At 46.0% G+C, this 25,739-nt stretch overlaps 1 protein-coding gene across 2 annotated transcripts in view; it reads left to right on the top strand.

Moving 5' to 3' along the window:
- LOC138468364 (phosphofurin acidic cluster sorting protein 2-like) overlaps positions 1–25,739 on the top strand; it is a 1,643,699-nt gene that overhangs the window by 874,637 nt on the left and 743,323 nt on the right. For both annotated transcript variants that reach the window (XM_069608896.1, XM_069608897.1), the window contains exons 6-7: positions 12,568–12,659; positions 19,307–19,390. In XM_069608896.1, coding sequence (XP_069464997.1) covers positions 12,568–12,659; positions 19,307–19,390 — 176 coding nt within the window. The remainder of the gene's footprint in view (positions 1–12,567; positions 12,660–19,306; positions 19,391–25,739) is intronic.

The raw sequence follows: 25,739 nt of genomic DNA, 5'->3' as shown, positions 1-25,739 counted from the left end.
TTGGCCCTGCCGGATTCGAACCTGCGTTAGCAAGCTCTGCACAGATGTCAAAGCGAGCGCTCTTCTCGCTGTGCCACTTGACCGGCTTATTGGTTTAGAGGAGAAATACAGTTTTTAAGTGAAAGTGAAACTGTTTTTTCTTTACCAAGGATTCCCAGCCTGTCAACAGGGAATATTCATGAGCATGTGAATCCATGCCAGATCCATGCTGCAGAACAAGAGTTACAGGTAAGTAACTTAAACCTTACTGTGCTATCTTCAATCTAGATGGCATTTTACCCTGATGCGCCTCTTGATTCTAGGTGCATTTGCCTGCTGTGTTATCTTAAACCTAGACAAAATGCCTCACACCACCCAAACCAGAGCTGCACACTGGCATGCCAGATAGACTAACGATGCCCACCCCACCCAACCACCACCCTCCTCCTCGCATAGACCACAGTCCCTCCATCCTCCTACACCCTCATTCTGCCCCCTCCAACCCTCTGAGTTATACGCTTCAACTCCCTCCCCCCTCCAACCTCCGCGTAGATCCCACCCCTCCCAAGCCAGAGCTGAACGCTGGCGAGCTACAGTTGAAAACATTGACCCCATGAGCATCTCCCACTTCTCACATATCCAACCCCGCCAACTCCTCTACTCCACCCACCGCTACCGACCTACCTCTGCTTGCACCTCTCTCTTCTCCCGAGTAGCCTTCCACCCACCCCTGGAATTAAGACTTATTCTCCACTAAGTGCAGAATGGGCAGCCCTGGCAACACCTGACCTCAACTTCCCTCCCCCCCACTCTCACCCACATGCTGTGGGCCACATGAAAGACAACAAAAGACCCAAGCCCCACCTAGCATCACCCATGCTCCACCCGAAAACCCAATCCTTGTCCCTTCGCTACAGCCCCCAAATCTCCCCTCCCGCTTCCAGCACTGTCCTAGATCTGTTCCCCTTCTCGGCCCACCCCGTCTCTCCACCTTCACCCCGTGCCCCCCACTTGCCACCCCGCTTCCACCACTCCCCCCTCCATTCCCACTCCTTCAACAATGCCCCCTGCAACCTTTGCAAGCCCAGTACACACTTCCTCCCCAACAACACACACCACAACTCCCTGTGCTATCAGGGACAGGCCCTCGTCCCCCACTGCATCCAACCGACTCTCTAGCATTCTCATCAACGCCAGGTTTCTAATAACAAATATAACATCTTTGACCTTATCTCGGACAAAAACCCAGGCATCATCTTCATCACAAAGACATGGTTTTCTGACGACTACGAACCCATTGCACATGAGGCTTTCCCCCCAGGATACAATGTGATTGTTCAGAACAGACCCAGAAGAGGTGGGGGACTAGCCATCCTACACAAATTCCGGTCCTTCTCAAGGACACCTTAGCTAGAAGCACAGATTATGAATCCCTACTTGTAAAATCTCCTGCTACCTCCCACAGCTTTTTACTCATATACAGACCCCCCTGGCTACAACACAAAATGTGAAGACTCTCTCATTGACCCTCTGTCAACTACCTTCAACCAACCTCCATCGCTCACCATGTTCAGAGACTTCAACGTCTGGTTTGACTCCACCTCAAACCCCAAGGAGCCCCCCGGGCAGCGATAGAGGCCCGGGGCCAGTGTAAGAAGAGGGACAGGACAGTCAGCACTCCCAGTGAGTAGGAGCCGGGGCATCGGGAGCCAGGGACTGTCAGGACAGCTGCGGCAGCCAGAGAAGAAGCATCCCACAGAATCATTTGAGATGCTGATGGGATTGGTGTGGCGGATGAGCACCAAAGCCCCCCTGGAACTGCAGGCCCCTGCTTGGAGCTTCGAAACCCAGAGGTGAGAAACGGCCCGCCTGCCCCACCCCGCCTCTTCTATATATAAGTACCGGGGAAAGATCCGTACACCAGCTCAAGGAGCGAGCGAGGAGGCTTTAGGAGCCCTGTTAAGCTCCCCCCAAGCCGAGGAAAGTACCTCCCCCACCTAATACCCACTCCAGGAGGGGGTAGACTATAAGGGGACAAAGACTCCATGAGCCAAGGAACCTGAAATAAGCGAGCAAGGCTCCCCACAAGAGACCCAAAGAAGGCACAATCAATGGGCTCAGCTAAGAGTGTGAAGGGAGGAAAGCCCTAGCAGAGTAGGGCACACCTACACCTACTATTCGAGGGGATAATTGAAAAGTAAGTCCCCCAGCTATCTAAGGGGGTGCAGCACCGTGCCTGAGTCTGGGGGAAACAGCGAGACACACTACACAGAACAAGGGGTACACGGAGTGGGATGCCGGTCTCCGCTGAGATAGCCCTGGGGAGGAGAGGAAGGGAAAGGGAAACCTCCCGCAAGGCCAACCCCTCAAGATATCCACAGAATAGGTGAACCAAGAAGCTCTGACATAAGGGCCAAAGCCAGAGGGCGGCACAGGTCCGAGGCTTAGGGGACCTTCACCATCATACTAACAGTAGGCCGGGAGCCAGGACCCAAGGACAGTAAAAACATAGGGGCACCCCCCACCCAAGAGGCCTGGAGGAGGATGTCGAAGAGTAAGGGCAGGTAGAAGCACATACCCCCAAAAGTCCCAAAGAAAGCGCAGGAGGGCACCATTAAGAAAATATGGGGGAAAGACTCCGAAGCCCAGGTTGAGGAGGAAGGGGGCCTAGAGATCCAGGAAGCCAGCTCAGGACAAGATGAGGTGGGGTCAGGCCAACCAGTCACACAAGACATCCATCAGAAAGTACTTCCAGGACTTTGGGGATAAAATCGCTGCAACGGTTGAAACTGGACAAGATTAGAGGGGACTGGGCAATTGCCCTGCACAAAGTGAAACGAGACATTACCAAATTGGAGGAAAGGGCCGACACGAATGGAACGTAACTGGTGGAGGGCGTAGGACGGAGGACCTGGTGGAGAAGCTGGCGGCTGCTACATACAACCTGGAATTGCAGGCCGAGGACCTGGAAACAGGTCCAGGATATCTAATATCCGGATAAAAGGCCTCAAGACAAGGAACTCAAGGCAGCGGTCAGACAAATTATTTGCGGACCTAATAGACATGGAAGGAGAATCCAAGCTAAAATTAGACCGGGTCCACAGGGTGGGCCCAATAAGTAGGGTACCGGGAGCCAGGCCGAGAGACACCCTGGCTGCCTTCCATGAGTATGGCCAGAAAGAAGAGATCCTCCGAGCAGCAAGCAGGGCGAAAGAAATAAAATACAACAGTGCCGAAATTCAGCTCTATCAGAACCTTTTCTTCACAACACTACTAAAAAGGACGAGAATAGGCTCCGTTGTAAGAGTACTAACCGAGAAGGGTGTCAGATATCGTTGGACCTTCCCTTTCGGCCTGCTTTTCGAATGGGAGGGAAAACAACACTGCACTAAAACCTGCAACGAGGGAGCGAACATCTTGGGAATTGAGGTGGAGGATCCAGAGTCCAGCACATCAGGAGCCAGGGGCCCGGGAACAAAGAAAGCGTGGGAATGGACTAAAGTGAAAGGCAAAACAGCCAAGAGGGGCCAAAAAGGCCCAGAATCAACATAGCAGCACCAGAAGGAAATGACACAAAGGGGTAATGAAAGCCTGGGGAGGGGAAACGCCACAATATGAATCTTAGGTGGGAGGAAGGTGGGACTTGGGAACCAATTATGGGCTGGGGACGGCCCACAGTTCGTAGGTCTGGTGTAAGGAAAGGACTCAGTACCCACGATTCCACAGCAGGGGTGCAGCTGGAGGCCGATTGAGTCCAACCATCGGGGAGGGAGGAAGGGCGTCAGTGCGGGGGGGAGAGGTAGGGGCTCAGGAAATCATCCAAACCACAAATAGTCATTAAGAGTCCTAGGAACCACAATGGGGTCGGATAAGAACAACAACATATCCATAATGATGCTAAACGTCAGGGGACTGAACTCCCCTTTAAAAAGGAAAAAACTGGAGTGGTTTTTACAGAGAGAGAGAAACCTGACGTGTTGACACTCCAGGAGACACATACAAGCAAGGGATGCACAAAGATTAGAATCCAAGGCCATAATAAAATATATCAAGCCAACAAGGGTAGGAAAAAAATGGGAGTCTTCCTGACGTTAAGGTCCTCCCTTAACACAATAGTGACAGAGTGGGAAAAGGACAATAGCGGAAGGTAACTAGCCGCAAGAATGCGAATAGAGGGAGAGGCTTACACGATAGCCACCATTTACGCACCCAACTCCGGCCAGGATAAGTTTATACAACAGAAACTGATCAAGCTAGAGGGATTTTCCAGGGGTCCTATTATTCTAACAGGGGACCTTAATTTAGCCTGGGACCCACAGAAAGATAGGAGTGGAGGCAGAACGGGACCCCAAGGCGGACCGTCGAAGGAACTGAAGGACAAGGGTGACGGGCTCGCACTAGTGGACGGCTTGAGAGAGAAGAGGGTTTCAAAGGGGTTAACTTTCTTCTCCCACGTACAGAAGTCCTCCTCTAGGATTGACTACGTATGGATCTCACGGGGTCTACTAGGCTCTGTATCAGAAATGAATGTAGGAGCAATAGCCCTATCGGACTATGCCCCCTGACAATTACACTAAGGAGAGGGACCAATTCCCGGGGGACCTGGCGTTGGAAATTCCCATCATGCATAGTCAAAGATGGGCTAATTAGGGACGAGATAAAAAAAAGCCATAAACACATTTTTCCTATTCAACAAGCCGGGGGACCCAAACCATAACTCGAAGTGGGACGCCTTTAAATCAACGATCAGAGACCAACTCATTGTAGTGAAAGCTAGAAGGAATAAGGAGAGGAGGCAGCTAGAAAGGGAGTTAGAAGGTAAACTGAAACAGGTCATGTCACGAATTGAGCTGGGGGCTAGTGGAGAAACTAGGAGAGAATACAGGGCTATAAGAGGCCAACTGGAGGTCCTGCAGATGAGGGATGCAGAGCGGGCCTTGCTACACCTCAGACACAATTATTATGTAAAGGCCAATAAGGCTAACTGGATGTTAGCAAGGCCCCTAAGGAAGGAAGAGACAGAAAGATCACTAAAATCAAATTAAGGGATGGGGAGGCGGGGAGAGTACAGACCAGTCAGGGATAAAAAGAGAATTTGTAGAATTCTATAAGGAACTCTACACATTGGAGGACCCCGATGAATCTAGCCAAATAAAATATCTGGAAAATGTGCAACTCCCGACCATAACTACCCAAGAAGCGCAGGTCTTAGATTTAGAAATAACAGCGGAGGAAGTGCACAGAGCAATCTCTTCGATGCCCAATAATAAAGCGCTAGGGCCCGACGGTTTTACTGCTGACTTTTATAAAACATTAAGAGGGGATCTGATCCCACATCTAGTCCAATTATTTAATGAATTCTGGAAATAAGGGAGAATAACCCCAACTATGGAGGAAGCTAAGGTTGTATTAATCCCAAAACCGGGCAAGGACCCTGAATGCTGTAAATCCTACAGGCCGATAGCGTTAATAAATATAGATGCTAAGATCTATACACAAATCCTTGCTAGTAGGATAGACCTCCTCCTTTCGAAACTCATTGAAATAGACCAATCAGGCTTTATACGAGGCAGACAGACCGGGGCCAACACTAGAAGGGTAGGACATCTAGTAGAAAAGGTGAACTTAGAAAAGGTGCCAGCACTCCTCTTGGCATTAGTCGCAGAGAAAGCGTTCGACAGGGTGGGATGGCAGTTCGTGTTCTATACCATGAAGAAGATGGGATTCGGGGAGAAAATGCTGAGTAGGGTAATGGCTAATTACTCCAACCCATCCCTCCAGGTACTGGTAAATGGGCCGATTTAAGTAACAAGAGGCATGAAACAAGGCTGTCCTCTTTCCCCTTGTTATATGCAATCTTTCTAGAACCCTTATTGGCTATGATTAGGGCCACTGAGGACATAACAGGCAACCCGTTTGGAGGGTAGTCCCACAAAATAACGGCCTTCGCAGACGACATGCTGCTAACACTCACAGATCCAGAGAACTCCATCAGAGAATTAGGAAAGTCCAGAGCAGTTGCTGGGTTAAAAATAAACAGGAATAAGTCTGAAGCCCTGAATTTAACGATACCGATAGAGACGGAACAGGAGATAAAAACATCATCCCAATATAGCTGGGAGCCCACTGCGATAAGATAACTAGGGATTAACATCTCTAAAAAGATTGACTCACTATATAAGGAAAACTACCCGTCCCTACTAGGCTGCATTAAAACACTTCTACAGGAATGGAGCCCACTCAGGATCTCATGGCTGGGTAGGATTAACATAATAAATATGGTCATACACCCCAACATTTTGTATTACTTCATGACAATCCCAACGAAAGTCCCTAAATTATTTTTCAGAGCACTCCAGGAGTCCATAGGGAAATGTATCTGGAAAAATAAAAAGCCCAGGGTGGCGAAGCACCTGATGCAAATGGCAAGAAACGGGGGGGGGTGGGGGGATCTGGGGTCCCCGGACATGAGAGCATAGTACTTAGTCGCCCAAATCAGAGTCATTAGAGACTAGATGAAAAACGACAGAAACAAAGGGTGCCGACACATGGAACAAGCACTAGTGGGTGGGCCCTTGGAGAGTCAGTGCTGTGGATTCCCAAGGAGGACAGACCTCAAAACCTGTACAAGAGCACGATAGGATCACTGGTGGGTGAAGTATGGGACAAACTAGGAGCTAGACTGTATCTAACGACCTACCTGTCGCTGTTTACCCCATTCCTGTACAACTCATAATTTATGCCAGGGGAAGGAAGGAAAAATGAAACTGCTGGGACTGGTTTAGGAGAGGCTCTGGACACTAGAGGCAGGCTAACACACTATTGGGAGAAATCGACGAACGCTACCCTAGGAAAACCAAGACCTTTGGATGGGGGAGAACCTCAGGATTAAGTGTAATCAAGGTCCATGGAAGACTCATACGGGGAGTTTGGATGGATCCTAAGGGGGTGTGGGGGAGTGATGGGAGGACAAGTTTTGCATTCTGTTTGTTTATATAAATGCCAATAAAAATCTAAGCACCGTCTGGAACTGCAACCCGGCCCCACAAAATAAAACACCCCTGGCAAGACTAACAAGAGCCTACAGGTCAGAAAAAAGAAAAGACCAAAGAAACATTCTATGCGAACAGAATCTTGAACCCAAGCAAGGAATTGCACAAAACCATCTCTGAATTCAAGTTGCCAGGTTGCTCAACCCCTCCACCACTCAACTCCCAATCCCTATGCAATGCCTTATCTAAACATTTTCATAGGATCGCTATTGATAGATGTAGTTCCATCATCTCTAAAATAGCAATAAAGCCCCCCTGCACCCCACCCACTTCCCATCCCACGCACCAATTCCCTCCTGAAGCAAACCTTCTCCTCCTTCTCCCCGATCTCACACCAGATGTTCCTCTTCCTCGTAGCGCAAAGCCTCCTGTCAGGATCACCTGAAGTCCCATGCCCCTGCCCACACTCCTCAAAAGCATCCTAACATCAACCTGCGCAGGCAGTATCACACACTCAATCCTTAACCAATCCCTCACCTCAGGAGTCTACCCGGAAGCCTTCAAAACCGCCTACATCAAACCCCTCCTCGAAAAACCCACACTCGACCCTCTCATTGCCCAGAACAACTGGCCCGTTTCCGATACAGGTTTTATGGCAAAACTCATAGACCGCACAGCATACAAACAGCTCTGCCACTTCACCGAAGCCAACAACCTTCTTGACCCTGCCCTATCTGCTTCAGACCCCTCAGAGGAACTGAGTCTTCCCTGGTGTCTGTTTGGGATGACCTAAAAGAATGCGGAACAATGCGCTGTGCTCATTCTTCTTGACCTCTCTGTCTCCTTCGATACTATTGACCACACTATACTCGTAGGCAGGCTGCACTCCTTAGGAGTCAAAGACACTGCTGACACATGGATCTCCTCCTTCATCTCTAATTGCTCACAAATCATGCTCCTCCCCCCCTTTCACTTCCAGATCTCGCCCAGTGCCGAAAGTGGTTCTGCAGGAAGCATCCGTATCTCCCCTCCTTTTCAATATCTCAGCCTACTCCCTGCACTCATCCACTCCCACATTCTCACCTGCTGCAACTACGCAGCTGACACCCGGATCATCCTGAAAATCCCAAATTCACCAGGCATTCCCCATCCGGATCTTTCATCATGACCGCTGGATTACAACCAACCACCTTCTCCTCAACCCTGAAAAAACAGATATCCTAGTTTACGGTAAAACCGCCATCATTCCCCAACCTATCCCCTGGCCTCACTCTTTAGGCCCCCTCCCCCCGACAACCTCCACTTCGGTCGGCGGACTACCTTTAAAGCCATGAGCATTACTCACCATGCCATCCACAGCACCGGTCGCTAATTCCTCAAAGATAAACTCACACACTACCAACCGTCCAGGACCCTCGGATCCGGTGCAGACCTTCTCCTAGTTTACCCCCACTATAACCACATCCACTGCATTGACAACCGCTTTGCATTCAGAAAGGCCCTAAAAACCTGGCTTTTTCCTTCCTCTTCTTGAACTCCTCTTCCACTCTATACTTTGATTGCTCCTCGCACACAAGTACTGGCCCAAACCCAACCAAACACCAACAATTTCACACTAAACCGGATGCTGACAGCGTTTGCAGCGGCACACTGTGATAAACTCATCCCTCCCACTCCCACAGACGATCTTACATCACCCCCCACCACTCCCACAGACCTCCAAGTCTCTAACCGGTGCACTCTGGCTAACGAACAACACCTGAAAAGCTGATTGTACCTTGAAAGTTGCCAGTGAAAAGTTTCTGTACAGAACTCTTGATTAGATGAACCACTAGAGGTAGCAACTGTTGCGCGCCTAGTTGGATTTGGGGACTGGACATGTTACGCACTTAGCTGGACTGCCCTATCTAATTATCAAGGGGCTTGACGAAGCACTCAAAGCACAAATCATAGATTCACTGGAGGTAGAGAGGAAGTGCACAAGTTTAAATTGTTCAGAGGAGAATTGCTTAGAATGTAGGTGCTGTCCTGCCCTTGTGGGCGTGCGATGAAGACTGATATGCAAATGGTTATTTCTCTCTGAAAGGTACAGTGAACTACAACGTGGTTTTGGACCCTCCTGAGTGGGCACCTTGACATAGAACAGGTTATTTGGTCGTGTTTGTTTTCGGTAGAGGGGCTGCCAACCTTTTTTGTGCATTATTAGGAACTTTTGGGTGTCACCCCAAGTTACCCAGGGTAATCCGGTCATGGACCCCTTGCTTACTGTGCTTGGAGAGGCACAGCTTCACCTCACTGATGAGGCCCGGCTAAGCCAAAACATGTGTCTGGGGTTGCTGTTGGTACTCTTGTTCAGAGAATTGGCTAACATTTCGGTGCTGGACTGCCCTTGTCGGTGGGACAAAGACTGATATGCAAATGGATATTTCTCCTCTTTGAAAGGTACAGTGAGCTAAAATGTGGTTGTAGAACCTCCCGAGTGGGCACCTTCCCATAGAACAGGTTATTTGGCCGTGTATGTTCGCGTTAGATGGTCTCCCAGACCTTTTTCTGTATTTAATTTATTTGCCTACGGCACTCAAAGAATCCCACCAGCCGGGTACTTCCGATTTGTAGGATGCTACCCCGAATTGAAGATGCACTTGAATGACCAGCCTATCGCTTTCGGAGACTTAGGGGTCAGAAAAATCTGACAAAGCGACACCGAAGATAAAACTCTGTCTGAGTTTAAGGTATGTATAAACGCACCACATCTGTGGACATATGCTGCAGGCACGGTTCCCCATCCATGCACCCTAGAATGCAGCGACAACCAGTGACAAATGTGGTCTTGCTGGGGACACATTGAGTCTCCTGCACTAGCACTCTGTCTTGACCACCGACCGCACCCACCGACGTCCTTGACCTCTTGGGTTGGTTACTGGAGCCTAGACAGCCCTCCTAAATCCTAATCCTGGCAGAATGCACACCCACATCTTAAAGTCTAACCTTAGAATGTTTTCCCATACCTGGACTTCGGTTCCCGAGGAGGTTCCAACCACAAAGCGCATTGAGACCATACAAATGGGAAAATGTCGCTATATAAATGACTACAATATAATACCTTCCAGGCTCAGCATCCCCTGAATCGGGAGGCCCCTTGGTCCCCAAGTCATCCCCTTGGTGTTGCCGCATCACACCATCCATAGCACCATGCTTGGAGCTCACTCCTGGACACCAATCAATAAGTGCAGAGTCACTAAAATTCATAACTTGTCCTAACCCCCTGATCTTAAACAGAAGATTTTGACCAGGGCCTGCTAGTGTACTACTGAAGTGTTTGGATACATCATGACCAGGATGTGTGTGAATCATCACTGCCCCCCCCATTTCCAGCTGGGTCTTGCTTCCTTCAGTGCTCCATGGCCTCTCTTCACCATAGATCGGTATTCATTATTGCATATGGCTGAGAAGTCTCTGATGCAGCCCTTCACTCAACTGACCCATTAGCAGGGCTTGGCTGTCCAATCTTACGCCATGATCATGAAGATATGTAAAGCGTGTATTTTCCATTCAGAAGTGTGAGCATTTCAAAACAATTTGTTATTTAATCACTGAAAAGCTCCAGTCTAGAAGATTCCAGGTATAGAAGCAAGGGATTGCTAAGAGCTGTAACACATGTGAGTGATCTACTCTTGCAAGTCAGGCCTGTTTTCAGAAGTGAAAGGACCACTGGAAAAGGATTGAGTTCATAGAGTGATCTGCAGGTTGCTTGGGGCGAACAGGCTTCTCCCTTTTCCCAGAAAACTGCATGGCTTGGGAACAAGAAGCTCAGGGTAGAGGGACCCCATTATGAGCTTAATGGAGCTTAGAGCTCACCATCGCCTGCCTGTGCGTGGGTCTCACTATCTCCAGTTGGATCTGCTTCTCCTTTTCATGGCAGTGAACCTTTCCAGCTAAATGGAACAGCTCAGCTCAGCTCAGGACATCATGTAAAAGTGGTGTTTAATTATCAGGTAACACCTCATTGTGCATATTTTAGTCTTGTAATTGTTTGTTTTTTCTGCAAAAGAAATTAGCACTTTCCTGTCACCCCCTCACCCTCCACCCTTATTCAGCACTTCTCCACCATCCCGTTCCTATGTCATCCTGTCCTGTCCTCATCCCTGGTTTTTGTTTCCACCTTCCCATGCAACATGCAACATCTGGTCTTCAAGTCACATCTCACCCCATTGTAAAGGACCCATGTCCTTCGCTCTATTGTCAATGGTAAATTCCATATGTGTTTTTGTGTGAAAAATGCATTGATTTCCCTGTGATTTTTATAAATAAAAAGAATTGGATGAATATATTCCTGCATTCATATATTAAGTCCTCTGAACTTATGAAAGATACCTTGATTTAGGGAATGCTGTGGCAGGAAAGAGGGAGTAGTCCTCACGTAAAAACTAAGTGCATGAAGAAAGCAAAAGAAGACTGAGATCCGGTGTAACTGTGGGTAAAAGAATGGAATCGTCCTGAACTACTGGAATATCCTGGCTGCTGTGGCTGTATCCAGGCCCGTGTCACACTACTTGCAGACGCACCCCTAAGTCTGAGTGGTGAGAATGGGTCGCCTATTCACTAAAAGGAATACCATTGATGAGTTGTCTGCTGGTAGCCATTAATAGTCCACAGGCCTCCCAACCGTATTGATAAATAGATGTGGGCAACTTAATTTTTCTCTGGGCTTTGCAGACTCTTACACATAAAAGTGTAATAAGTGGAGATGGCCTTCAAGAGGGCACCCAAGTCTGAACCTAGGACAGTAACCAGTATGTGGTCAACAGATGCCACGAACGAGACATGGATGATCTATGAAGAAGAGTCTAGATGCAGTCTCTTCATAAGCAGCGGGGTGGTACAGCTGTGAGGGAGCGTGCACATGTGTGCAGATGGGGGGTAGCTTTTCAGATTGATTGAAAACAGGTTAAAAGTCATAGCATTTGAGCCAGTAACACCCATGAAAAGCAGTAGAGAATGGGATGAGAGTGGATAATGAGTCCCGGACATGAGCCGGGTTAGGCATGAAGATGTCTACCCTGGAGGCAGTGATAGATCCATCGTAAGAGGTTATGACCGTATTGGTGAGACCCCACTGCCAAGCCCAGGAGGCCGACGATAGATCTGATATCATTCTCCAGATTCCTTTAGACAAAATAAGATTCTCAGAGCAGGGACTACAGTTGGATAAAATGCCAGTAGGGGTTTATTTCAAGAAGATTATTGGATGCTATGCTAACAAAATGTCTCTATAATGCCCAACAGACCACACTGGAACAATCTCCAACAGAGGTGCTTGGAGGTAACCAGTAAGACACTATAAGCTTGGAATAGGGTCAGGATCCTGGGTGAAATAGGCAATCCAAGGAGTGCATTATTGCACCCGGTACTTTGGATGGCCATGCAGTCCTGGTCTGCTGTTGCCTACTATCTATATGTTAATGCCTCCTTCTGTGTTTCATTATGGTTTCGCAGTATGAAGTGCTCTTGGCCCTCTTGGGTATGTATATTGTCTTCAGCAGAGTCTTGGTTATTGCTGAAGGACCTACGATTTATTTTGTACTTTCTCTCATAGATCGTTCACCAGATATTGATAACTATTCTGAGGAGGAGGAAGACAGCTTCTCGTCTGAGCAGGAGGCAAGCGATGACGCCGCTCAGGGTCAGGTATGTGACAATCCTCCATGGATGCTGTGACTCCTGTGGGCTGTGGGCTGTCAGGGACAAATATCCTGGCACCATCCACTTCCAATGCAGGGTTATCCTGGTTGGGCATTGCCTTCCTGTGCTGGAGTCAGCACATCAGGGAGCAGAGTGGGACACAAATGGTCCAGTCTGATTAAAGTTCATTTGCCTCTGAGGTTGAAATTGGCAATAGATGGGTGGACCTGCTCTGCAACCTCACACACTTGGAGAGCTGGGTCAATGTATCCTGTAACTATATTTGAATGCAAACCCATCACAAATATTTAAAAATAAATTCAGGATTTCACACAAAAAGGGCAAATGCAGACTATTTCTCCATACACATGAGCACTTAACACACAAACATTTCAGTGCACGACTCAGGACGTTTTGTAAAGGTAGAGGTAACTCTTTGTCTTTGGCTATGGGGCCATCACAACATTTCCCATAAAAGCCCATGTAGATAAATTAATTCACAGTCTGCAAAATGTATATAAGATATATTTTATTTAATTTTCGTATGTTTTATAACATCCCAAATTACAGTGCTTTAAACTGCGGAAGAGTGGAGAGAATTGTAAAGCAGAGGTGACGGGACAATACTTAAGTCTAGTCACAGCGGTGGGAAACATATTGCTAATCGACCATATCGACACAACCATACCGGGGTGCCAATTGCAATAAGGGTGAGGGGACAAGAGAATCCCACTTTAATTCATTCCTCTTTCTCTACCACACATCTCTGATTAGTATTTTCACAACATCACAAAGGTTATGGGTAGTGTGAGATAAGTTCAACTTTACGTTCACAAGTTCTCCAATCATGGATCTATGCCCACAGTTGGGCATCCAAGGTGGTGTCCTGCATGCTCTGTCCCACAGATCAGATGTTGTTTGGAGTCTAGAGCCTATGAACGCATGTCCCTCCAGGCAGGATCTATGTGACTGGCCGACGGCCTCATTATAGAACAACATTTAGAATTTTATTTTCAATATTTTGAGGTTTGGTTCTGATCTTAAATCCAAAGGAGTTAATGTCAGCTTTTTGATCCCACCACAGTCAAAATTCTTCCCTTAAAGAATCTTATTACAACATATGTAAGAATTAAAAAGAGGTTCCTGTAGAACTAGCCTATCTCAATTGATTTGACTTGAATCCACATGATTAGTGCAAAGTTTACTAGGGTGCCTTTTTCGAGACCGCAATGAAGCGTTTCTCCTGAAAGGCATCCCATTCTATGACTTGCATCCTATGCTTTGAATAAACCTCAAGCTGGCACAGCTCAATCAAATACAATTACATGAAGCACACTGCTCTTCTATCCATGTCGCTGTTAATGCAGAAATTCCATTTTGAGGATTCTAGGGCTACCTGTTGGACCACCAACCTCTTTTTGGTGGTCAGAGGAACTTCCACTGACGTTCTCTGCCATTGCAATACATTTTAACTTATTTTGAGTATATGGTCCTGGCTCCTAATCCCTGGTGTGCTTATTAAGCACCTCATTTGTATCCTAGGGTGATTATACCACCCTACATTGGTTTTAGGTAGTAGGCTGGTGGCAGCCGTAATTTAGTTTAGCCTTCACCAGGGGTGCAACCCATTTTTATGCGTAGGATGTCCAATGTAGCTTTTTTGTCGCTGTTGGTGTACCAATGTATGTTTGTAAGCCCTGCTCTCTGCCATTGTGCTTCTAGCGATCCCTTTCTTCTAAAATGACCGTTCTGCAGATGTGGACTCTTTGTGGCCCTACATAAAAGCCACCACATTGGTTTTTTACTGGCCCAGTCTTAGATCCTGTGCTGCTCCCATCAAATCCTTTGACGGTAGTCTGGGTTGAGGGGCAGTTCTAAGGGGGCCACCTGACACTTTTCCTCTTGCCCCATCTTGTAATTGGTGTGTGGCTTTTGCCAACCCATCTGAGTAATGGTATTGCAGGGAATCCCTGTACCTAATCTCTCCCTTGTTTCTGAACCTCTCAGAAGAACAATTTTGCCTTCCTACTGCAGGATTTTCCTGCTGTTGCTGTAATTTTAGGACCACAGCTGGCCATACTGGCTGGCTGCTGTGTCCTGGGATGATAACTGATTTAGGAATGTGGCTCCTGGATGTCCGTCCGGGGCATCCTGCGTCCTCCTGCAGGCTCCTACGTGTGCTGGGTGAGCAGGGTCGGGTCTTCAAAGGCAAGCCCGCTCTTTTGCTCCTTTTAGATCTCTCAGCCGCTTTTGATCTGGTTGAACACAAGACTCTCACCTCACACCTCACACACTCAGCCAATTTCTCTAAAGAAGCAGCCCTCTGGATCACCTCCTTCCTAGAGGGAAGAGCCATGAAAGTCTTCTCGGACATCGCCAACGCCACTCCCACGACAATCCACTGCGGGGTCCCTCAAGGATCATGCACTGCACCCACACTCTATAACCTGTTCACCAAGCCCCTCTTTGACAAACTTGACTCATACGGTATCACATACACGAACTACGCGGACGACACACAAGTACTTCTACCCCTTTCAGGATCATACAACGAAGACGCCAAGGCACTCCACACAATCTACTCCGTCATCAAGGCATGGATGGAAGTTAATGGCCTCTGCCTCAATGGAGACAAGACGGAAATCATGATATTAGGTCAACAGAACACCCTAGACAAACTTGACAAACTGTACGCTAACTTCTCCATTGACAACTCCATCATCCCCGTATCCACAGCTGTAAAGACCCTGGGTGTATACCTTGACTCGTCACTATCAATGACCAGACAAGTCAGCGCAATCACTTCCGCATCTGCACACACCACCAAACTCATAAACGCCATCAAGCCCTACCTCTCTAAACCCAATTGCCTCTCTATAGCGAGGGCAACCATTGGAGCCAAACTGGACTATTGCAACGCACTCCTAGCAGGCACATCAGCCAAAAACCTAAACAGACTTCAAGTCACTCAGAACAATGCTCTCCGGGCCGCTCTTAGTATCCCAAGAAGAGAGCATATCACCCAGGCCAGGGTCTCAGCCCAATGGCTCCCGGTCAAAGAGCGGATCACTCTCAAAATCCTCACCCTCACTCACAAATGCCTATCTCTCTCTGCCCCGTCCTATCTATCAGAAACCATCTTCAAACCATCCTCCTCCCGTCCCACTAGATTGCATTACTCCAATCTAATCTGCATCCCACGCATCAAAAAAGCCAAAGCCGGAGGCCTAAGCTTCCCCTACATTGCAGCCAAGATCTGGTACGCTCTTCCTGCTGACATTAGAGCGGAAAACGTACTCCCTATTTTTCGCAGGAAACTGAAAACCTCCTTCCTAGTATAATAAATAAGAAACTCTCAGGAATCCATGTAAATATACTGCATTGCTAATGTATTCATGTCCACTGTAAATAATGTACTTGTATGTATTACTGTATCCTATGTAACTAAGATATTGTCTGTAACAAGCGCCACAATGCCCCCGGGCTGATGTGCGCTCTACAAATCTGAATAAATAAATAAATAAATTTGTGCTGGAACAGTCCCCTTTTTACCACTGCTGCCCGATGTTTAGCACCAGGGTCTCCCCCCTGGTACTGGTTGCTGCTGTCATCGGGAAGGGTATTGAGGCCCCAGTACCCTGCCTCGTCCGCTACTTGGACCATGCTAGGTTGGCCCCCACTATTGTCTCCATGCCAAGATGCTCTTCTGCTGGGTTGCTGAACTTTTTCCAACCGAACATTCTACCCACCCTAAAACTCTGCTAAAGTGACTTTAGGAGATACTTTCCTGACCCTAGAAATCTCTCATACACCCAGTTTAGGCCTGAGAGTTTTAGGCCAAGAGCTAAAATTTGTGTCCTTACAAGTGATATCTTTTTTATAAAGTCATACTCTCCACTGCTCTAGCTGTGAATTGTGACAGGTCAAAAGAAAGGTCAAAAGAAGGGTGCAGACTTGTTGAGGACATTTTTAAGTAATGTTTATTAAATAGAAATAAGAAAGGCCTAGCTATCCCTATGGCTATAGGGTGTTCCCTACCTAAAAGAAGAATTAAGGTGCTCGCCAGTCGTCTTTCTCAATGTTCAAAAAGAATCTGTCCACCGTCCAAAAATACTATCTGTCCCTATCACTATCATAAGAAAATAAAGGCAGGAGAATGAATCCCTTCCCCTGCTCTGTGCTTCCAGCACTTGTCATCCCAATATATGTTCTCTTCTTTGACAACTCTCTGTCAGTTTAGATATCTGCTCCCTTCTCTGGCAACTCTATCAGGTTACATAATTCTTTTCTCATATTAGACAATTTGCTTTTCACTTTAGGCAAGTTTTTGCTTTGTTCAACTTTGTTGTATAGGCTGGGCTAGGTGGGCCTTTTACTCCTGATATTCTCTTTCTTATCTCCCACTCTACTGCTTTGGACACCTCACGCTTTCCCAGATCTATTCCATGGTGTATCCCCTTCTTTGAGGGTTTCTGTATCTTTCTTTTATTCAAAGTATTCAAGTACATTAAGGTTGAACTTGGGTTTCTCCCACTTTCATTCACCTCCCTTTTTGGCAACGTTGCGTTAGTCTTCCTTTTCTTGTATTAGCACAGTAACATTTTAATAAAGGAATGATATCTCCACTTTCATCCCCTTCAGGGAACAGTCTTGTTCTTTTTCCAAAACGATCACAGTTCACATTTAACAACGATAATTCACTTGCATTCACCTCTCTTTCAAGGAGCATTATGGTTCTCCTGCTTGTTTCATCACAGTTCCAATATAGGGACTTTTGTTCCTCATTTGTACCGAGACAAGTTATTTGGTCCGTATAATACTCTTCTTTATTCTTCCCATGCCTTTCCGGTCCCTGCTACTTTCGTTCTCATTAGGAAACGGTCTGGCGTCGGCTGTGTTTCTTTGCTGTACTTGTTAGCCGACTTCCTCTGCGTCTCTCACCTGCGGTCCTCACACTTCTTCATTTGCTCTCTTCTTTTCCTTGGCTCTTGGCATATAGTTGAGCTGGATAGTATCTCTGCCCGGCTGGGTGTCGTTGTTGTCTGTGGTCTGATCACTGATCACTGCGAGATTACAGACAACGACGACACCCAGCTGGGCAGAGATACTATCCAGCTCAACTATATAAATTGACATCCTTCTTCATCAACCGGGACCCACCATTTGACGTTATTGCCTTAAGAAAAACCTTATGGTTGAAACACGTGTCGGCACTACTAAGCTGAAAGCATGTTGCTTTCTTTCAATCCCATTGAAGCATATACCAACTAGAATGTATGTCACAAAGTCGACAAGCAGTGTCATTTGAAGCACGGTGCAAAAAACTAAAATACAAAAGCAAAAATAAAAATCAACAAATAATGCAAACACAAACAAAGTGTGGAAATTCAGATTTATTAAATATCTGGTATCACTGTGCCAGCGCCCAGGTATAACGATTGGATCTCAGTCACCAAAAACAAGTATCCATAACAATTGGATAGCGGGAGCTCTGTCCTTCTGAGATCCCCATACAGGCGGCAGGCAACAAAAGGAAAAAGCTTAACCAAGCACCTGAAGAAAAACATAAAACGCAGAGATCCACAGTTCCCAAAAGCACCAACACGTCTTCTACTATCACCAGATAGTGGGCCTACTATATAAAATAGGAATTGGTTGTGTTTGTGATAAAGTACTGTTTGTGTGTAGGTAATAGGTGTTTTTAGAATGTCTGGTTCCCTCTCCCACTCCTTGTAGCTGTATTTTGTGTGCCTATCTGTAGATGGGGGATCCACATTTAAAAGTATAGCAGGAGGAGAGTCCCCAACCCTACCTATTGTTTTTACAATCTACTATGCAGTTCATGCTTTGTGTAACTTGCTAAATTACTTTGTTTATAATAGCCTTATGTGTATATTACATAATCCTGTATATTTTTCAGTATACCAGTGTGGTGTTTTATCAATGTGTAACTGTGTGGGCTGCTTGTACCTACTTCCCCTCCCTAGAGTTGAGCCTGGCTGTTCTGCCACTCTACCTACCTTTGAGAAAATTATGATGGGTGCTTTTTGCCCCAATTTAGGGTTAGTGGTTGTACAGACCTCAACCGTATGTTATACAAAAACCTCCTTAACAGCTACAGAGGCATGCATCTGCATTTATCATGGGCACACAGTATGCTACGCCCTGCCCTTTTTTACAAAAGCACGGGTACTATGTCAAAACAAGCTGTCTTCAAAACTTCACATGGGGTTGAGGGACTAGAGAGCACACATGCGTTCACTCCTCCTAGGGATAGGTTCTTGTCCATGCAAAGTGCATGACCCGGGCCAGCTAAAACGGCTTCATAGTTTTGTTTATTATCCAACTACTCAGGCTCCTTCTCTGTATGTTTCCAGCTTTGTAGCAACCAAGAACCATAGGCATGTTGATGGCATGACCTATTTTAGGTTTGTGACCAAGTTCTCTGGGGAGTTGATTCATCCAAGACTTGAGCTTGGACCTTCAGACCTTGTATTCTGGGTGGCTATGAACAGTGGCTGAGTGACTAGAATGGGTGGGGAGAGGCTGAACTGTGTGCTGAAGATGAGGCAGATACTAGTTGGGGGGCATTTGGCAGCAACTGACTAGGGGAACGAAGGACATACACGCTGATTTTTCTTTTTGTCATATAGGATTTAGATGATGAAGATTATGAGCTGAGCACCAAACTCAAGAAGACCAGAAGGAAAATGGTCAGAACCACCTCATTGACCAGGGTAAGAGCCATTGGCGTCCATTCTTCTTCCATGTTGGGACTACACATCTGTATTGCGCCACTATAAACATGAGTTGCAGGGAGACTTTTCTTCACTAATCTCGGGAGCTCTTTCCTCTGTGACTTGTCAGATAAATCGTCATGCTGGCAGCTTCTCACCTGGGCCTTGCCCCTAGCGCTCAATCTTCATACAGATACTTTCTCTTCTTCAAATGTGTTCCCACTGAAATGTTCTATAAGACATGTCCCGACTATTGGCAGGCACCACGGAACATTTTAAATCATGCTTGCATGACCTCAGACAGTGCCACCTATACAGACAACGCTTCAAGGGTGCCCTTGTAACATCCACTTGATATGGCAATGCCCAGGGTATGAATGGCTTTGCCAGTCCTGAGACTGTACTTAAAAAGGTGGGCACCACCTGAAATTTAAATCATTGCCTAAAAAGTAATTCTTCGTAATCAAATTCAGAGGGAGCAGTACGGTAAAAGAACAGTATCTGGTCATTGCATCGATTCCATAGCATCGACAGACCAATGCATCTAAGAAATAGCATCGGAAAAAAATGCATTGAATGCATGTTTTTGGAAGGTAAATGGTTTATTTTTATTTTAATGGGTTTTAAAGGGTACAAAAAGTTGTGGGGGGGCGCCCTATTTTAAAAAGGTACATTAAAAAAAATGCATTTATTTAGATGGATTGGTCTGTCGATGCTATGGATGTCGATGGAATGACTAGGAACCTAAAGAACTCTAAGCACTACATCCAAAAACAATCCTAAAACAACCGTATTAGGAAACCAAGCGCTGAACCAGTTGCTCATTAGAGCTAATGCATTATTCATATCCTTTACATAAATAAGCACAGTAAAAAAAGGTAAACATTAGAATACTCATGAAATAAAAAGTGGTCTGAGTCTTTGATGTGAGCATAGAGGTGGAAAATGCACACCGTGCATGGTATGCCGATGCATTTTTGGACCTAGCCCGTCCTCAGGGCGACCTTATAATGATACAAATACATCAATGATCAGAAAAGTGAAATCAAACAAACGTAACATTGGAAAGATTCAAAATAAAAAACAATAATCAAGAACCAAAGGCAAAAATCATAAAGTTAGTAGTGTTACAATACATGATCAATCAATACACAATTAACTCCATCTCCAAGTCTGAATACCTAAATGTACCCACAACTCTTCATATTCTACAAAAAAGGGTAAAAAGAGAATAAGTAAAAGCGGATCCACCCATGTGTAAGAATGTCTGTGAGTGTATGTCTAAAAAATAATATTTACCTGAACCACATCACGTAGGTGATGTCATTGCAGTGGTGTCCGTACCGCAGGTCCCTCAATTTACATTAAAAGAATCCTCACTTAGTAAAAATGAATAAAATATTCAAACACAAAACATTTATATAATGTGAACAAAAGCATTATCAAATCACTCACTAAAAACCTATTCCTTAGGTTGTAAATCTCAGAGTACTTCTAAAATGTATCCGTACAGACCGGCACGGGCTCTCATTAACGGTGTAAGTCTTACTTCTCTAACAGAACAATGAAGGCTACACGTCCACGCTCAACGGCCATAAAGAATGTGGACAGAGCAGATGTAAACCATGCTAGTGGCAATTAAATGCAATTAAATAAGAGTACTAACCCCAAATATATTTTCACGTATGGAGCATAAAATAATTTCCGAAAACAAAGGATGATGAAACTGAGCACCATTAGAAACGATATTCAACACACACTGTGATGAATCCAGCAATGTCCTCACTCCCTCTCTGGGGAATCTCTCTTCCCATATGGCCATATTCCTTCCTCTCCAAATCATCTCAGGACACTGAAATGTATCGTTTACACTTCCTTTTTCTGTCAGATGGGCTTCCCCTGAATTGTGCTGACTAGACCTGCTTTCAGTGTAATCCCGCAGGTTGACCCGTGTGCCATCACACCTTCTGTGAGCACCATTCACTGGATCTCGTTTGAGGGGTGATGCTTAGGTAAGTGTGCTACATTGTCCTCACATGTAAGGACAGGTGGCTCACTGTAGTGACACTTGTACTTCTAGTTAATAGACCCCTTAAGGATTGCTAGTTATTCCCACTCATCGAATGAAAAGGATTGGTGGATGAAGCTGTGCAGCATGTGAAGGAGGCAGTTGGGCATGTGTCTCACCTTAATCTGTTGTCAAACATTTTATTGTTGCCCAAAAGCTGTGGTGCCGCCATCAATGGAAGAGGTTGGACTATAGACTGTTGCAGAGGGGATTATAGACTGGGAGTCACTAGACCTGCATTGTTCAGTGATGTTAAAATGGTTACCCGATAGCCCACATTTCTGATTGCAGTTACATCGGCCAGGTAGATAAGAGAACTGACATTCTCCTCCAACAAAGTCTCCTCCTTGATAGAGTAGTTGTCAGAGTCCATCCCTCTTTTTTCACAGGACCCCAAGCACCTCCCTGACAACTCTTTCTAGACTTCTCTTCAGACAGTGAAAGGTTTCTTTGAAATCCTAATGTCGGGGAACATTTCCCAATTCTACGTTTACCATGCAATAGTGTTTCGGATCCTGCTACTGGGGGTTTTGTTGCTTATTATTCCCTAATCTGGGAAAAGAGTGACGAAAGGGTTACTTTGTTAGGTGAGTTTTGTGAGGGGTCAGAAATGAAAGCCGGACACACAGTTGTTATGTTTTTGGTTAACTTAAACTGGTTGGGAAAGTACTCTCTGACCCTGCTCTGAGAGGAGGTGCCCTACCTAAAACCAAAAACGAAGGATCTGTCTTAGTCAGGATATCCGAAATCAAAAGCCATCCTTGTGTCCCACATTTTCTATCCTGACCCTCACACTACCTGGGGATTTGGACATCCACTTGAGTCACAGCTTACTCAACCCTACCATCACCCGAAAGTCCCTTGCACCATCGCCATCTCTTGCACTCTGAATTACAAGATCAGGTACAATTGACATACATCGACCTGTGTTAACTGAGACGAGGACGAGCATATGAAACATAAAGAATACCCCCTGTTCAATACTCGGGCAAGGAGGCTCAACCGAGGCATGAGCAGTATCAGGGAACCATTGACAACAGCTGTTCATGTTACGCTGGTGCGCCGTAAGCCCTCTAATGTGAAAATGGATGAAGGACTCCATATTACTGTTCGTCACGAAACCCAGGAGATTCAAAGTCTGTATGCGGACGGTAGATGAGAGTGTGCAGAGGATGCCGGTGAGTGGCTGCATGAGTCAATGACGAGAATTGGATCCCCAGGACAGAATCCAGCTGGAATCGGGCATGGCAGTGGCACACACTCCAGGTAGAACTGTGCCCAGACTGCAAGGAGCCACAGCGTCCAGCTCCATCGCAGAAACCATAGGGAAGCAGTTGATTGCTGCAGGATGAGGGAAGAAGACCAACCACACTCCTTGGAGAAACTGGCCCTGTGCAAGCAAGTTCCACAAGGTAACAGGGAGACACAGGCACACCGATTGGGATGTTGGGAGAGTAGAAGGGTCTCTGCTTCATGGCGAGGCCAGCAAAGGGCCTATCGGAGGAAAGCATCCTCGTTGCAGTGGCAGGGAACAGTTCACTGACAACTAGAAAAGGGTCTGGGACCTTAACGCCAGTGAAGCGCAGACATCCAAGGGCATCTTCCTCCTCACAGTGGCAGAGAGGTGTCCACTGAAACCCAGAGGAGGATTACCGTGAGAGAGTGGCAAAACAAACATGAAGTTCATACGGAAAAGAACTCTCAAAACACCAGAAGGGAGTCATTCTGCTGATGAAGAAACTGAAGCGCTTTGAATATACTCCAGAGAAGCCAAGGGAAGGGAGTCATTTCCCCTGGCTAAGCTGTGAACGATAATGGAGTTTGGGGACCAATACCAGGAGAAGGGAGTCATTCTCCTGGTCCCCAAAGTTGGGTTGTACAAAGAAAGATTTTGTTGGCACCACAAGCCAGGGAAAGGGAGTCATTCCCTCCAGGCATCCTCTGGCAAAAGAACATGTTTGGGTCACCACTCGAACACCAGCAGAAGGTATTCCTTCTGGAAAATGAACATTCTGTTGAATTATTCTTTAGTTATAGTGTAAGGGATGGAAGTAGGTTGTGACACAGGGCGGTGGTTTGATTTTGACAGACATTCTCACAGGTCCTTTAGTATTGGGTTGAGGCAGGGAAACCCCTCTTAGAAGATAGGGATAGTCAGGGTGTCTTATTACTATAAATAAACATTTTTATAGCAGCCAACATGCCCCCTTTGCGTTAGCTTCCTTCTTCGACACACTTACAGAGGTCCTTGCAAGTACATAAATGCTCCTTTTGATGGCAGTATATTTTGAAAACTGGTTTCTGAGACACAAGAGAATAGACTAACCAGTGGGGCAATGGTTGAATACACATTTAAATTTTGGAAAACTCAGTTTCCACACCCAGATGCAATATTCACGGTAAGTAAACCTCCCAGTGTTTGTTTTTTAGCTTTACATAACACCACCTTTTGAAGGCGAGATCCACCCCTTGCACAGCCACCCCACTTAACCATATCCATATTAGTCAAACCAACAGTTTTTCAGATTGGGGCCATTTTAGTTTTCTGGCAGTTTATTCGCTCGGATGGCTGGATTTGTTAGAACCAGCTGCTGTAGTCATGTTCTTGCTGATGCTACTCGAGACTTGCAACAACTGTTAAAGGGATAATGTGGGGCAGACCCTCTCATTTACAGTCTGCACCCCCATGAGGTGGCCTTGCCAGCTGTACCAAGTGTCTACTTGGGGCAAAGCAGGACTGAGGCAGAATGTTCTTTGCCTGACCACATAAGCTGAGGGGTATGAAGCCCAGTAAGGCCCCAAAATGCAGGTTAGTTCTGTAGGAGAGAAGGCAAAGGAAAAATCCAAGCCTTGGACTGCCAAAGATGCCAGTGTCCGTCTGTGAGTCTATTGTGGTCTCCTAATTGGTCAGTGCACCCAGGTCCTCTGTCACTGTTGCCTTACCTTGACGTGTCACAGAAGAGGGTTTCCAGTTGATCTTTGTCACAATTTAGAGAAGCAGATGTGCACATCACTCATGGAGCCCACCCCCTCACTCCTGTTATATTGCAAGAACAGCAAGAAGGTATTGTTCATGACACCTGGTATCATCCCAATACTGCATCGTAGATATGAAAGACGCTATACACTCAGACAACCATACCGAATGTAAACTCAAAATGATGTGGTAGAAGGAAGTCTGCAGACACCACTGGACATAGAATAACTATAAGTAAAGTCTGACAGGTGTAAGTGACGCCATGAAGAGAAGAGATGAGGACGCACTGAAACAATATACGAATATTTAAAGAATGAAGATGTGACTGAAGTGACAGTAAATGAATATGCAAATACAAAGAAATCATATACACTGAGAAGATATGCAGTAAATGTATATACGCAGCAACTCAAGGTAGATGAGACATATAGAAGCTTGCTGCAGTAGAAAATATAACACGAGTAAAGCAGCCATGATGACAAAATGGACGTCGACTCTGTATAGTAGTAAGCAAAATGACTGAAGGAGAGAGGCCAAGGCTACAGAGCTCTGAAATATAGATTTGTGCAAGAACAAATAATAGTTGTTTGGCTAAGGATCAAGGATGCTGCAGCAAAAAGCAACTACAAGGCAAGAAACAAGTCAAAGAGGATAAGCCATGTGCGTAAGACATATTTCTCTTATATTAAACAAAGGAGTGAATATTTGCGAGTGCCAAGTATTGGACAGTCAAAGATGCAGAAAGCACATGCAAGACGGAGCAACCAAGTCTCCAGAGGCCGAGGAGAGAAATAGCACCCAGTATAATTGAATCAAATAGTACTTAATAGGAAGATAAGATGGACAGAATCATGGTCTCCTCACACGTGGTGCAAGATCAGAAAACAAGACCTATTCATAAGTCTCCAGACGAAGCTAGCAATGTACCATCAGTCCTGCACAGCCAGCAACTACAAAGAAGAAGCCTTGGTTTAGGGCCTATCTGAGGAAAGATAGTAGGCTGATTGGCCAGGTGAGTAAACGGGAGGGAGAGCCCAAAATAATAGGACAGGACAAAGGGCTATCAATAGAAGGAAAACAAGGGTGTGTCCTGTCTATGGAGTCAAAGTTTATTGCAATTCTATTATATGCAAAAGAAATTTGAGGTGTATCCGATCCTCTATTGTAGCCTTATTTATGCATATCCAAAGGATAGGTGTACAAATAAAGGAGTAATGATACACATGCACTCGTGTAAATTAAATTAAAACTGGGGGTGGTTTTTATTTTCTCTCCCCAGTCATTAAATCACTTTTTTAAAAAAG

The sequence above is a fragment of the Ambystoma mexicanum genome, chromosome 4q, assembly GCF_040938575.1.
Source record: "Ambystoma mexicanum isolate Mex_15411 chromosome 4q, UKY_AmexF1_1, whole genome shotgun sequence".
In the NCBI taxonomy this organism is placed as follows: domain Eukaryota; kingdom Metazoa; phylum Chordata; class Amphibia; order Caudata; family Ambystomatidae; genus Ambystoma; species Ambystoma mexicanum.
Note: the sequence above shows the minus strand (reverse complement) of the source record. Positions and strands in the feature narration are given on the sequence as shown.